Source organism: Odontomachus brunneus, unplaced genomic scaffold (genome assembly GCF_010583005.1).
Source record: "Odontomachus brunneus isolate Ranch 3 - 2012 unplaced genomic scaffold, Obru_v1 Obru_scaffold_026, whole genome shotgun sequence".
Classification (NCBI taxonomy): Eukaryota; Metazoa; Arthropoda; class Insecta; order Hymenoptera; family Formicidae; genus Odontomachus; species Odontomachus brunneus.
The window spans coordinates 638842-653632 of NW_022639476.1; the positions used below are offsets into that span (position 1 = coordinate 638842).

At 41.0% G+C, this 14791-nt stretch overlaps 1 protein-coding gene across 2 annotated transcripts in view; it reads left to right on the top strand.

Moving 5' to 3' along the window:
* The window catches only part of LOC116842613 (protein similar), a 44940-nt gene that overhangs the window by 1204 nt on the left and 28945 nt on the right, over positions 1-14791 (top strand). Inside the window, exons 1-6 of one of the 2 annotated variants that reach the window (XM_032812042.1) lie at positions 7726-9089; positions 10794-10981; positions 11554-11708; positions 12107-12292; positions 12423-12658; positions 13288-13394. In XM_032812042.1, the coding sequence (XP_032667933.1) occupies positions 7726-9089; positions 10794-10981; positions 11554-11708; positions 12107-12292; positions 12423-12658; positions 13288-13394 (2236 nt within the window). Of the gene's footprint in view, positions 1-7725; positions 9090-10793; positions 10982-11553; positions 11709-12106; positions 12293-12422; positions 12659-13287; positions 13395-14791 lie in introns of those variants that run through there. The other variant, XM_032812043.1, reaches the window with a different exon arrangement.

The following is a 14791-nucleotide window of genomic DNA, read 5'->3' on the forward strand; positions in this document are numbered from 1 at the left end:
AACGGCGAAATGCCTCAGGTTATATCGGCGTTATCCTTGGATTGTTTTGCTTTTGATTTGATTTTGAAACTATTCATGACACTGGAGTTTCTCCAGTCTTGTAAATTTCCTTTTTACGTCGTGACGATCAGTTGAAGGATGTTTTACTTCACTAGAGTCGATTTCGCTGTTTTTCTTATCGTCTCTGCTCGTTTCTAAGTTAGTTACATGATGGCACTTGTATGTGTATGTGATATTATAGTGTACATTATTTCTTAGCTTTATATTGTTTTTGTTTTGTTTCTTGAAATTCACTTGAGAACGATTTTGGTAATCCAGTTTTTTTTGCGAATATAAACATCAAATCAATGAAAGGATATATATGCATTGACATTTTATTAGGCACACAGTCGATGCATATATTATTAACGAGTCTCCGCGAAGGAGCTTTTCTTTTTCTTTCATTCTGTTCCTGTGATATGCTTCCAGCAGCATGTTGTCGCTGGCATGCAAACGGTTGTTAATGTCGTGGTGTGTAATAATAATAATTCCAGTCCCCAAATGTAACGCGGATCGATGTTCTCTCGAATATTCATGAATATTATCGGTGGCGCCGTGGCGTTGTCGGCCTTTTTTCAATTCGATTTCTCTTTCCCTTCCCGTGCTTAATTCGCGTGCACGCGATTGCGCCGCATTTACCAGTGTCCGCACGATCCCGACAGCCAATATTCCACAGTATATCATTACTCAGTGTTATATAAGAAACTAAGGACGAATCGGTCATTCTTTGGAGTTTACTTCGAAAAAGACAAAACTATATAAACGTCAAGAATACGTTTCAGATAAACCAAGGAAAAGTCTGTATAATTAAAAATATGTAAATTTCGAACTTAGTTATACAATTAGAGTTTGATGTCTAATTATTAATTGATATCTGAAAGTAAATAGAAAATCGTCATAAGAGTTATTAGAAAACATGAAAAAGATATAGTAGTATAAAAACTGTTCCTTGACTTTTTTGATAAAATTTTATACGTCTAAGCTGTTGAAAACATATTATTGTCGAGACAGAAGTGATCAGTAGACTTTGATAATTCGTATCTCATATCATGAAATGAGCACAATGGTGTCATGATTATGGTATGGCTATAATCATAAAACCTAGAACTAAAGACTCGACATAATCATCATCGTAAACATTTCGGAACGGCGTCAATTCTTTATCGTGCGAACAGACGGTACCGATGACATCATTAATCCAACGTGTAATTCAACACGAAGAGATCTATCTTTTTTTTATTTATGTGTGCTTTAGATCTGCTTCGCAATTCTGCTCGCAGAACAGAAATTGTAGTCGCGTAGTCTTTCTTCACAACTGCGTACGTTTAGAGTTCTAAGAATGCTTAATCATCATCCGTACCTTGCATCTGATGTCTCATTAATTTCAGCTTTAATTAATTCGGGAATTAATTCACTAAAAAATAGTAATTATTTAAGTTAATTAAGTTAACCAATCACTCGGTTAAAGTGTCGCATCTAAATAAGTTACAAATGACAATGATTCCGTATTATTTCCTACCGATTCCTCGACGAGATAATTGATTTTGTAGCTTTGTAAATTTGTGGAATGTCACGTTCTGCGAAATATTTATTCACATAAATAAACTTTATGCTTCGCAAATAAATTCTCAAGTACTTGTTTTCTCAGTGTGCATTCCATAAATTTCGGATTTCATCCGTAATGGTATACGTGAATGCTAATACAGACATCCGTGCGGTACGACACATTGAGTGTTACAAGAGAGTTTTTATCGAGAAATCACATGAGCCATCCATCCAGAAGGCTTTTATCAGCCGAAAGAATTCCCCGCGTGGGGAACCGCAAATGTTCTTGGCGTGGCACGCGCGAAAATAACCTTTTCGCTATTTGGAAACTGTGAAATTACGTGAAAATCAAGAGCCTCAGTGGGGTCATGCGATAATCATTGTCCGTGTAACGACGAGACAAGATCAACGAAGACGACGCGTGCTTCTTCGGCACGTCCACACGCGTGATAACTTAATTGTAATTGCTACAAAAACGTCTCGTTTACATGACGAATTATCGCGTTACGTAGCGAGATATAATGCATATCGCGAAGTAATGATGATTATTTTGTTCCTCATTTTATGCGTGACTTTCTGTCACGTAGCCTACAAATTGCATAAGCCAAACCGACTTTTCCTTGTCGTCTCATTTTTCTCTTCTGTTTAGTTTACAGTAACTTCGCGGTTCCCGCATGTGTGGGTTTTCCCTTGTGTGGAAAGTACATCTGTGACGTGTAGAGAAACCGAGGACAATTTTATATTTAATTTTATAGGGTATAGAGCCGGGCGTTCTTTATTCGATTGATCTGACACACGTACGTGTGATGTCCCAAGTAGGAATCGTATACGTTTCGTCAGTACGGAAAAATGGCCCGATACTGGGTCGATATCGAAAAGTGGATGTCCGATTTTGGTACTGGCTCAGTATTGGGCCTAATATAAAAAGCTGTTTTATTGATACTGGCTCCGTACTAAGATTAGCTACTGGGTAGTCGTACCGTACGTATACTGTGGGGCGTTACCGAAAAGTACACTGAGAGAAGAATTTAGTAAATATTATCAAAATTTGGTTACTATTACTAAATGGTAGACGTAAATATAGCGGGCCAAAGCTATGGCAATACTTATTAATTAATTTAGTTCTGTAAAATAAATTATTTATTTGACAGAAGTAAAATTTATTTGCTTCCAGAATATATTTGGTAAATAAAACTTATTGAATAGTTGAGCAAAATAAGCGATTTTGTAATAGTTACAAAATTTTTGATAGGTTCAACCAACTATCTGTAATAATAGATATTGAAACGATGTAATAGCTGCAAATGAATGAATTTTTCGTTGTGCTGCAACAAAACATACTTATACTGGTAACAAAATAGAACTCGTACCTACTGAATTTTTTATTACATAGGATATAACAATTTTATAACAATTATCAAATATCTGCTCATAACTGTAATATATTTTATATTAAATATTTAACATTAAGTAACTATTACTGAATTATTTAATTGATGTTACTGTGAATGCAATTACGTCATACTTCCGATCTATTAAATATTTGGTAATTATTATCATATTTAGTATTAGTTACTAAGGATTCAATGAATTTCTGTAACTAAATGCAGTTTGTTATAGTTACCAGTCTTTTCTCTCAGTATAAAGGCTAAATCACACTAACGATTGGCGATTGACGATTGACAATTAAAGATTAGATTTTAACGAATCAACAAGCTTCAGCCTTGGCTTGCTTTGTTCCAATTGGTCAAGTTCCAATCTTCAATCGTCAATCATCTATCACTAATCGTTAGTGTGATTTGGCCTTAACGCGAAATCTAGATAGCTCAGTGGTAAGAACGATTGCCTGACAAGCGGAAGACTCGAGTTCGATTCCAACCGTCGCTGATTATTAAAAATAGACCTGTATAGATACGAGAGAGGTAGCCCCCTTCCCGGCCATGGTCTGATCTTTCTTTTCCATACTATATAGTTGTGATATTAACAATTGTACAAATAATAAAAATTATTAGGAATCGATACTGGCCCAGTACTGGGAATTAGGTACTTCCCCAGTGCTAGGAATCAATACTTTTTTTATACTGGTACAGTACTGATTTTTGGTACAGTGACAATACTGTTTTCCGATACTTTTTTATCACCCCAGTATCATACCAATACTAAACTCGTACTGGCATCTGGTATTATGCCAGTAATGTTTACCATAAATCGGTACTGGGCCACTTTGATGCCAGTAGTAAATTCCTACTTAGGGTATTTCACAATTTGTACAAGCAAAAAAACCGATCGTTCATTTCATCGAATGATCGATAGAGACTAAGAGGAGGAGGATGAGGAGTTGGGAAGCGGGACGAGAGGAGAATAGAGATTATTATGTCAATTAGAGGGTCGACAGTGACATTTATTCCTCTGTGTACTCCGTGATAAGTGAAGGGAGCTCTCTCTGCTACTGGTTAGAGATATCTCGCTGACGATGCGTGGCACGTATGAATGTGTGTGTGTGCAGTTGCAGGGTGTCTCGTTTCAACCGCATCATTCTTTCTTTTAGAATCTGTCGCGACTCCATTTGTCCTCGAAGAGAAGCGACATATTTCTCGAATAATTAAGCAATAAAAAATAAAGGATTTTTGACGGATTGACGAGTTTCAAAGAGGAAAGTACAGGTTAAAATTCTTCGTTAATTTCGTACATTTGAACGGGTTTCCAATTTAATCAATTGTATGGTTATATATATCGCTCAGAGTTGAAGTTACTCACGAATGATCAGCTATTGCGATATTTTCACGGAGAAAACTTTATGGGATCTTTTCTCCATGACGAGACCTTCGACAATCCGGGATCAAAGTTTCGAATTCTTAGTTATCATAGAATCTTGACTCCGAATTATCGAAGATTTCGTCATTTTAAGAAGTGATGCGGTGGAAGTGGGACGTTCTGTGTATACACAGCGACGGTTACATATGAGGCGCGGACAGTGGCCTTCTGGAAAGTTCCTTTCCCAAATCACTTTGAACTCGCGGTATGCGGGGAATTAACGTTCGCTCTTTCTTTTTTTTTTCGTGAATATAAATTAATGGCGCAGCGCCCAATTGTGGTCAATAAGAATCGCTCGAAAAAGTCTACAGTACGCTGAGCGAAGTCAGATATACAGTTGAGGGAGAGGAGAGAATGTGCAACATTTTTACCTCGGATAAACGTCAGAACGCGTTCGATTTCCGATAGAAAAATTTTTCTTCCGAATATTATTTACAACATATTCTTTCAACGGATGCGGTTGCTCACTAAACAAGAAGAGAAATGTTGTACGTTGAATTGAATACTGAAGATAATCACGGTCTAGGAAAATATCCGCTCACCTTTTGTCCCCATTGTGTTCCACCTGAAACCTTGTTCCACCGAATTTTTGTGCCTCGCTTAAATGCGATACCTAAATTTTCGCATTTTCCCAAGACGTCGCGACGAATATCGTTCCCTAAACGTTGATCGTTGTATGTCTATGAAAATTTCGGAAGAAAAATGCACTGATCCTTATTTATTTGATATCGTAAACACGTTGAAAATACTGTGATGATCACTGGTGATCTGCACTTAATTGCGCTTAAAAATTGGATGCACTGGAAGCCAATCGAAGGTGGGAACTAAATTTATCAGATATTAATAAATCTCAATTGAATTCATCGGATTAAGATTCATTGGACATTTATCAGAAATCTGATAAATGAATGCAATTTAACTCGGCAGAAAAATGATGGACGCGGAAACAGTGATGCGTTATTTGCTATACGTAATACAATGATGCCTTTTATTCGGACTGAGCGTGATACTTAAGGCCTTCACACACACTTTCCGTAACAGTAACCGTAAAACGTAACGTAAGAATTGATCAATTACGATGGAGTATTCACAAAAATGGCGACCTTATGTTTCGACGATTCTCAACGTGATTGGTAAATTCTTACGTTACGTCTTACGGTTACTGTTACGGAAAGTGTGTGTGAAGGCTTTTACTGAGGACCGCGTTATCTTTTGCGATAGGAACGGTTTGGGATCATGGTCGGCCCACTAAGCGTTCGAATTACCGGAAAATTACTAAACAAACATGACCGTAAAGAATGAAGAAAGCAGATAAATTATATATCGATTTATTTGTTCCGAAGATTAGATTTATTATTTAATTGATAATTCGACGAAATTAGCGTGTGTATATGTGTGTTTTAAAGAGCATGTATGAATGATAACAGGACGTTTTGCAGGAAAGATTATGTGAGTGTCCGACTTTTCGCAAATCCGTTATAAACGGTGATAGAAAAAATGCGAACATCAGCGGGAGATAAATGCGCGCGCGTTTTATTCCCGTGATAGATACAAAAGCCGAGAACTGTTTACGTGTTGCTCTGAATGTGAACGTATACTAATTGCGCTGTTTTTTGCTTCGTTTCCTCATCGGCGTCTCCTCAATGCGAATCAGAAATCAGCATCATCGCGTGTGTTCCACGAATTGCGCGGTCTCTACGCTAATTATGCAATTTTCTGGCGAATTGCATGGCGATTTGTTATTTCCTTTTATACTGGAGATTAATTACCGGGAGGAAACACGATATCCACCCTTTTGCTTGTATGAATATTCCGCGCACGCTGAAATAAAAAATACTTGAAAATTCATTCGTGAGATATAAAGTTTATTCACAGAAATAAACTCTATTTCCCAGAAGTGAACTTTATCTCACAGAAATAAGCTTTAACCTCGCAAATAAATTTCCCACTATTTTCTCTCAGTGTGAGAAAAATTTTATTTCGACTCGGGATAATTAAAATTGACTCTTAACTCCTTCCTGCGCAATGGTTGTATTAAGAACTTGTAAAACAAAACGCAAAGAGACAGAGATTCGAAGTATTACCACGCAACACGGCGAGTCGGTGCTATCAAATGTCAGAGAATGAGATCGACCGAAAAAGCCGAAATGGCGCAATCTTGCGCCCGGGAATTTTATTATGTTGCACGTGATGTCGATGATAGAGTGTATCGTTATCGACGAGCAAGATAACAGTCGTCCAAAGCGTCCAGCATACTGCAGGTGGTGTATCACGACACTACCGGCTTTAGTATCGCGCGAACCGTGGAGGTAGGTTGAAAAAGTCGGATCGAAGGGATCATGTGAAAGATGTGCAGATGACGACACTCTTCAGGATTGATCTTGACGAAGCGGTGAACAGGATCGACTACGTTCGACCATTCTCGCTGGCGATCGTAATGTTCGATCACTCGGAACAGTGCTTGGTGAAAAAAAAAGAGACACAATAGGACAGATAAGACGGCGAGGGAGATAATAAAAGAGGAGCCGGCTACCGTGAAAGACTGTTGGAGGAGGGGAGAGTTTAAAGAAGTTGAGGTGAAGGCAGGTGAGAGTGAATAGTGAGGTGCACCGAGAGACTAAGCGCCACGACGTGAGTATCGAAAAAGCATCGGGGCTTTCGTAGGAGGAGAGGGGTGGAAAAGACGGCGTGGAAAGCGGCGAAGAGGCAGGTGCGAGGAAGGTGCAGAGGAAGGTGCGAGACGGTGAGAGGAATCGCGCGACGGGAGAGGCTTATTTATCGGGGGATTAGAATTGTTAATGGACGTAGGGCACGTGGAACGAGCGTGAAGAGGGGCGGTGGGTAAAGGAAACAAGAGACGGAGACGAATAAACAAACAGACGAGGAGATGGACGATCGCGTACTCCGCTTGTAAAGTGAAATTATAGTTACGTCTCACTTGTCCGCATGATTCTCACGTGTAATTCCCGAAGGTCGCGCGACACTCGGAATAGACTTGACTGAGGCAAGTTTTTAATGAGAGACGAAGTAAAAGAAAAGAGAAGAGACAAAATTGATAGTAGGGGGAACTCTTCTTCTTCACTCCTCGCTTTTCTCGCACAGAAGACGAGAGAACGACTCCGGAGGAGAGTGGCAGAGGGTCCGGCGCGAAATCGTGGTGATAAAAGAGCGCGAGGTATTCGGCAACCGTGTGACACGTGGAAACCGGTCGCGAAGGGAGTGGAAACGAAACATGAAAAATCGCCGCGGGCCAGTTCGAATAATTAGGACGACGAGTCTTTTTTAACGATCCGCTAAAGTCCGCGGCGAGAACGAAGAGCCCGGACGATGAACGCGCGCCTGCAGGAAACAAGGGAAGAAGAGGGAGGTGACAGGGAGGTGAAAGCTCGAGCAGAAGGAGGCGGTGAAGAGGGAGGAGGTATCATCCTCGGACGTCAGCAGCAGGGTCGTTGCACCAATTCGCACAATTGGATCGGCGAGGCGTCGGGTTACGCGGATTTCGAGGAGCAACGTCACACGACGGCGCGGCCCGTCTCCTCGCGACAGCAGATCGATTTGTCTGATTCGCCCAAGTTAGCCTCCCCGTTGCCGCTTTACGATCCCGCGGCCGTGATGCGGCCCGGCCACGTGAACATCTCGGCTGACGCCGCACCCTCTTCCAGCGTTACGTCACACTCCGCTCGCGATAATGCCAGAGCGCGGGCTCGCGATATCGAGACGTCTCGTTGGACCCCGACGAGACTCCCGTACAGCCCGTCGTTCCCGGCTAGTTGCAACGTAACTCGTAATATCGCACCAGCGTCGTGCAACAACGTCGCCCTGGTCATGGAGCAAGCGTTGTTTCGCGACGACGGCCAACCGTCGGTCGGTCCGCAGTTGGAGACCTGCGCGACATCGAGCGCATCGCCCTGGAGGAACTGTCCCCAACTGCTGATGGGGCCTGTGGACGTAGAGGATCTCGCGATGTACTTCGACTCGGCGGACAACAGCAAGCCGCCGCCACCCCCGACTGGTAATAGCGGCCGTGCGATTTACTCGAGGAAGCCGAGATATGGCCAAGGCGCACCGAGGATGGACAGTCAGTCGCGACAGGATCGCCGCGAGCGACTCGATGTGAGCTCGGGAAGCGATCTGTTGGATCCTTATTATCCGCGATCTCGTTATTTAGACCCTGGCGACTTGGGCTTTGCTGATCTGCCACGAGCTTGTCAGGTAGCAGCGAACGATTTGGAGAACGCTACGCCGCGAACTCTTGAATCGAACGACCTGCCGACTTGCGGAGTGCTGTGCCCCGGTGGGTTGGTCGAGCCACTGCGACTTTGCGCGCCCCATCCGGGCTTTTATGATCAACGGGCAACGTGCGACCTGAGACTCGGTGACCCGCGATCCTGCGCCGCGGCGGCCCGCGAGCTGAACATTCGCGAACTGGGGCGAGATAATCTAGGACACGATGATCCGGCTCCGGGCGATTGGTTCTGCAACAACTGTCCGGAACTGTTCAATTTCTGCAGCGAGGAACGCTGGCTGCAATGCCCGGCGAGCGATCGCTGTCCCCTTTACGACACCTCGTACGATCACGGCGCGCCGCTCTTGCCGCCGTGCATGCACGAGAACTTTCATACGGACTGTAACAATAACGATAATTGGTACTACGGGTACGCGGAGGACGAGCAGCTTCTCGAGGATTATCTGTAAGTCTACGTGCCCTGAGAGGAAAAACGAAATGGCTCATCTTAATTAAAATTATAATTATTTTTCGCCCAACCAAAGTTTTTAGTTGTTCCGACACAAAAATGATAGTGGTTGTATACGTGTGAGATTATTATCATCGACATTATAGTAGAATTTAATAAAAATATCGTTTTCTTGAACATAATTTATTATAATAACTAGCTCACACTACCCAGCGTTGCCCGAACTTCTTACATCTAAACTTAAATTACCACAAAGTATTAAAAAAACGAAATCAGAGAAAGGGATGTTCAGATTTCACGTAGCCTGCATTTTCCGTAGCGTTGCAGAGAGTAACTATACAAAATTTGGTCCGGATGGATCAAAGAGTTTATGAGTTAATAGGAAAGTTCATACAGACATTTTACTTTATACATGTATAGATATCTCTATATATATATATATAATATATACATGTGACGGTTACAAATACCAAACTTTTTTGTCAGTGTGGATCATGTCCTACCACTTGTCGTATTCGCGCAATTTTTTTCTATTTTATGTCTTTGTCTTTTCACTTCTATGATAACTTACACTAACTATCCTCTGGCAGAATTACCCCCTACTCCTTTCCCTCAAGGTACTCGTCGTTTGTGTCGGACATTCCGTGGGATTATCCGTCGATCGGTTTGGCTTTTACTGATTTGACGCGATAGCGATGGAAGGAGGGTAAAGGAGGGAAAACGCGATCAGATCGATTTAGAAACCGTTCAAAGGTCGATTCGACCGATAACGGCTTATTCGCGATAACGTTAACGTTTTCCGTCGTCGAAGACGACCGAAAAAAGATGCATCTTCTGAGTCGAGTCACCGGTTGCATTCAGCAACGATAGAGTACTGTCGTTGAATGGCGAACGAATGCACCTTCGGTTGTTTTGCGTTTCAAGAATTAGCGATGCTTTAATGTTTTAATTGCGAAAAGTACGATTCTTCAAGCGGAACAAGTCTGATGAAATTGAATCCAAGATTTGTGCAATGAATTCTATAGGTCTTGCATATGAGTTTTAATCTCTCTTTCTCCCTCTCTTTCTTACATTCACTCACTCACTCACTTACTTACTCCCCTACTCACTTATACATTCACTCACTTTCACGTTTCAGAAATTACCCATTCACTCACTCACTTACCTATTTACCTACTCAGTTATGCATTCACTCATTCACTTTCACATTTCAGAAATTACCCTTAATTATGCGTGCATTCGTCACAATTCGAGCAATGTTGCATTTTCAAATCGAGTTGCTGTTGAATTACACACACTATTGTTGCGCGATTAGTACGTCCTTGTGTAATTGGCGGCGTAATATTGAACCAGGTTAGCAACGACGACCTTCAACAAACAGGGACTGTTTGTCGTAGTGAGATAGTGCATCAGACGTGACACTTGTCGCTTACGAGATATTTCAGGGCGTTTATTTGCGAAAAGAAGTGTAAGAGGTAGATAGCCGGAGGTTGGAAGTTCTCTCGTCCACAGGTGTGAATCAGTCGACGAGAAAAGTAGATGGGCTCTCTAAAGAGGGATATCTATATGCTTAACATGTGTACGCGAAATCATTTCTCGCAAAGAAAGACTCCGTAAAATGGAATGCGCGAGCTCATTCCGTTTTATTTTACCAACGCTGAACGTGCTTGAGGCTTGACGAGACTCCTCTTATTGCTACAGGAGTAACGAGAAACGGAAGGAGAGGTCTCGCGATGCAGCGCGCTGCAGACGTAGCAGAGAGACCGACATCTTCACGGATCTGGCGGCCGTTCTTCCAATCGCACCGAAACAGGCGGCGAATCTGGATAAGGCCAGCGTCATGAGATTGGCGATTGCCTACCTCAAAGTCCGGGCCGTTGTAGATTCCAGTGAGTTCCTTAGACTCTCTTCAACTTTTTTCGACTTCTTAGATTCTTTCTTTCACTTATTTTCAATATAATCTGCGCGTTACTTTTTACAATATATGAAATAATTTTTATGCAAATGTAACTGATATATTTTGTTGCAGTTTTATTAAAATTGTTTGAATTTTTATGATTATCTAACGAAGAGAAATATATATTGTCTTACCTTCAACAATTTAAAAACGACTTAGAATCAGATACTGCTAGATATCGTTGAGTGTAATTTTTTTTTCCTTTATTTTAATCTCTACAGTTTTACAGACAATTTAGATAAGAGAAAGAAAGACCACAGTAACTTTACGATACTAAGAAAAATTTTCCCCGCGATTCTCTTATCGCCATACGCTCGCTTCAAAGTATTTATCAAATTAAATTATCGTATGAAGTATAAGAAGTGTCTTAACTGTATGGCGCCATTCTTTTTTAAAAATCAAATTGAAGTTATTATTAATTGCCACTTATAATAAATGAGAATTAGATATTTAGTTTAATACAATGCTGTCGCGATGGCTAAACTGTGCGACTTTTAACGGAAGTTCCAGCTTCGGTGTTCGGCTTCAAGTCCGAATCGTCCACGGAGATGGACGAACTGTTTCCGAAAGCCCTCAACGGTTTCATGCTAGTACTATCCAGTGACGGCAATATGGTCTACTTGTCGGAGAACGTCAGCGATTATCTCGGAGTGTCACAAGTACGTCTAACTGAATCATTATTGTACCATTATTGTATTATTATTGTCAGACAAAGACTAGACTGTGATAAAGTTTAATTACATCTTTAATTGCTTCTAATATATCTTATCTTTTGAAACAATGATTTCACATCTGTAATTTTTTTTTTTTTATAAAAATTACGCGCTCATGCATCTCCAAGATAAGCTCGTATAAAATACCCTAACATGTGGAAAAAAGTTTGCAAAATGTTTAAATTAAATGTACGTACACCAGTTTTGTCATTATGAATACAATTGGATATTTATAGTAAAAAGCTCTGTTGTATTCTTTTTACGCGGGTTCAATAATAAAATTAAACGAACTGTGGTATAAAATGAAACGACAAGTTTTCATATTTGCGTTTGTGTGCTTGCAGATTGACATGATGGGTCAAAGTGTCTACGAATACAGTCATCCCTGCGACCATGATGAGTTGCGCGAGTGCCTCTCTTCAAAGTTGTCGGAGAATAACGAGAAACGTGTCTGCAGCTTTTTTCTGCGGCTTAAGTGCACCCTTACGAACAAGGGCAGGAAGGTCAACTTGAAGAGCGCGTCTTACAAGGTGTGTATAAACATTTATAATTACATTAACAATTGCAAATACTATCCTTTGCGGCATGACGCTCCACGAGAGTTAATTTGTATAAAACCACATCTAAAGTGTGTGGTCCACATTTGAAATGTTCACACAGGTGATACACTGTACCGGGAGATTGACCAGTATTCGTGACTCCAACTCGAACTCCACGGAGATCGATAACGAGGAGCAAGGAAAGAAGGACGAATCTATGGAACACGACACAAACACTTCTTTGGTGCTCGTGGGTAGTCCTATACCTCACCCCAGTAATATCGAGATACCCCTGGGACGCCATACCTTTCTGTCAAAGCACAGTCTCAGCATGAAGTTTACTTACGCCGATGAAAAGTAAGTGGAACCGTAACGCTTTTATCCATCGCATCTTGTGTTTCTTTTTTTTTCTTTTCCTTTCTCTCCGATTAATAACGTTCTGACGTCGTGACTATGGGTCGGTTGTTCCAACTTTTTGATTAGTAAACTGATGAATAATTATATCTGATATATATCTGTCTTTGTTTTTCCTTCAACTTAGACAAAGATATACATATAACTATCAGTTAACTTACCAAGAAGTTGGAGCAACTATGTGCTAGATTTCTTTGTCCTCGGCAATTCGATTATCGATTATTTTCTTGCAATGTCAAACGTCGCTCAATTCTCTTTTGTCACGGATCAATGCAAAAATTTAATTTTTCAGTTGGATCGCGATCATAAATTGATTATCCATGCGGCATAATATTAGCGCCTAAGATTTAGCAAGATTGATTAAACATCTTATCAGTCTTATCGTTATTTTGCGATAAATAATCCGCGCATTATCGTACACGTGACTCGAGAACAATTTTCCTCCGACGTATCGCATTTTAAATACACGTGGCGTATTTTGTAAACAACCAAAATAGATGCTTATTGTTGAAAGTTTCGCGTATTATGTGTATGCCGTAACAACGAAAATACTTTGCTGTTGTCGCGATCAGATTGGTCGAATACCTGGGCTGGAACACCGAGGAGCTGATGGGACGATCAGTCTTCGAGTTCTATCATGCGCTTGATAATCTGGCGTTGGACAAGTGTTTCAAATGTCGTAAGTAGTTGATTTTATATTTATGAATCGCACATTCAGTAACTCCCTCTTATTCCCTCCACGACACACCTCTGTGGGATCCTTGAAAATATCACTTTTCATATATCGCAAAAATTGCGTGTTCCGAAGTAATGACGGCAATAGTCGGTGATGATCCTTGAACGATTTTGGGCGGAAGAAACGCTATTTGCACTGTCGTTTTTTATAGCGCGATCTTTTCCGAGATATCATACAATGTGCGCGTAACACGGAAGCAGGTTGTAGACGATTGGTCGCGGTGGTAGCTGTCAAAGCGAAATGGTATGAACGCGTGGGAGTTGACCTGGGTGAACGACACGACCGAGCAAAAAGGTTTCAAGGACGATCGTATCTCTCATCGCCGTGCTACCCGACGAGAAGAGCCTTTTTACGGCTTCCAGGGGGCCACCAGTGCGCGTAATGTTATCGACTTTCGCTTATGCAACTGCACGTCTCGCACCGGTATTTACGAGGAGGTGTGTAAGTGCGATCACGCACCGTGACGTTGACGCCTTTATCGCGGTTTCGGTGATTGACTCGTAAAACGCCGGCTAGATAATGATAAATGAAATATGGCGACGAAAGGGGAGATTGCGAAAAAGTATATAGTTATATAGCGTTAATATATAGCGTTTTACCAATATCGCATATCGAGACATTGTCTCATCAAAATTATATCCTCAATGAGGTTATAAGTGCAAAAAAATTACAAAATATTCAATATTAAATTCCTCACGAACGATGCAGATAAATCGCATGAAACTTTAACTACGAATGTGCTTCATTGCGATAAGTGTTATGTAAAATTTTTGCATAATTTTAAATATTTTGGTTTAAGCGAATAAACTCCTTGAAAGACAATTTAAAGGCTCAAGGAACTTCGCGTTGACGATCCGCGATATCGACGATCTTCCCTTTAACGTCAATCTCGACTTTCAGCCGAATCAGCTCGGCACTAATCCCGCTTCGGTTACGTTTTACGCGCGAGGGAATATATATATGTACCAACCCTCAGCTAGGAACGAGAGATAATGCGTTTCTTGAACGGGCTGCTCTGAAATCTACGTCAAGTAATCTTACGACACCGATGGAAACGACAGTCGAAACCGCAATAAAATGTTTGATCTCTTTTTTCATGGTCGTCGTTCCCCTTTGCAACATTCGATATATTTTCGTAGCGCGACAAAATCCCGTCGATCCCACAGATGGTATAATTTTGATACCTTATATCGTGTTTCTTTTTTCGCACATATTCGCCGGCAATAAATCTTTTATTTTGCTGATTAAGCAGTAGATTTTTACTAGAGTGCGGGACACATCTCTTTTTTTAAACTGTCAACATAAAATATATATCAACAACAATAAAATAAATATCGAAT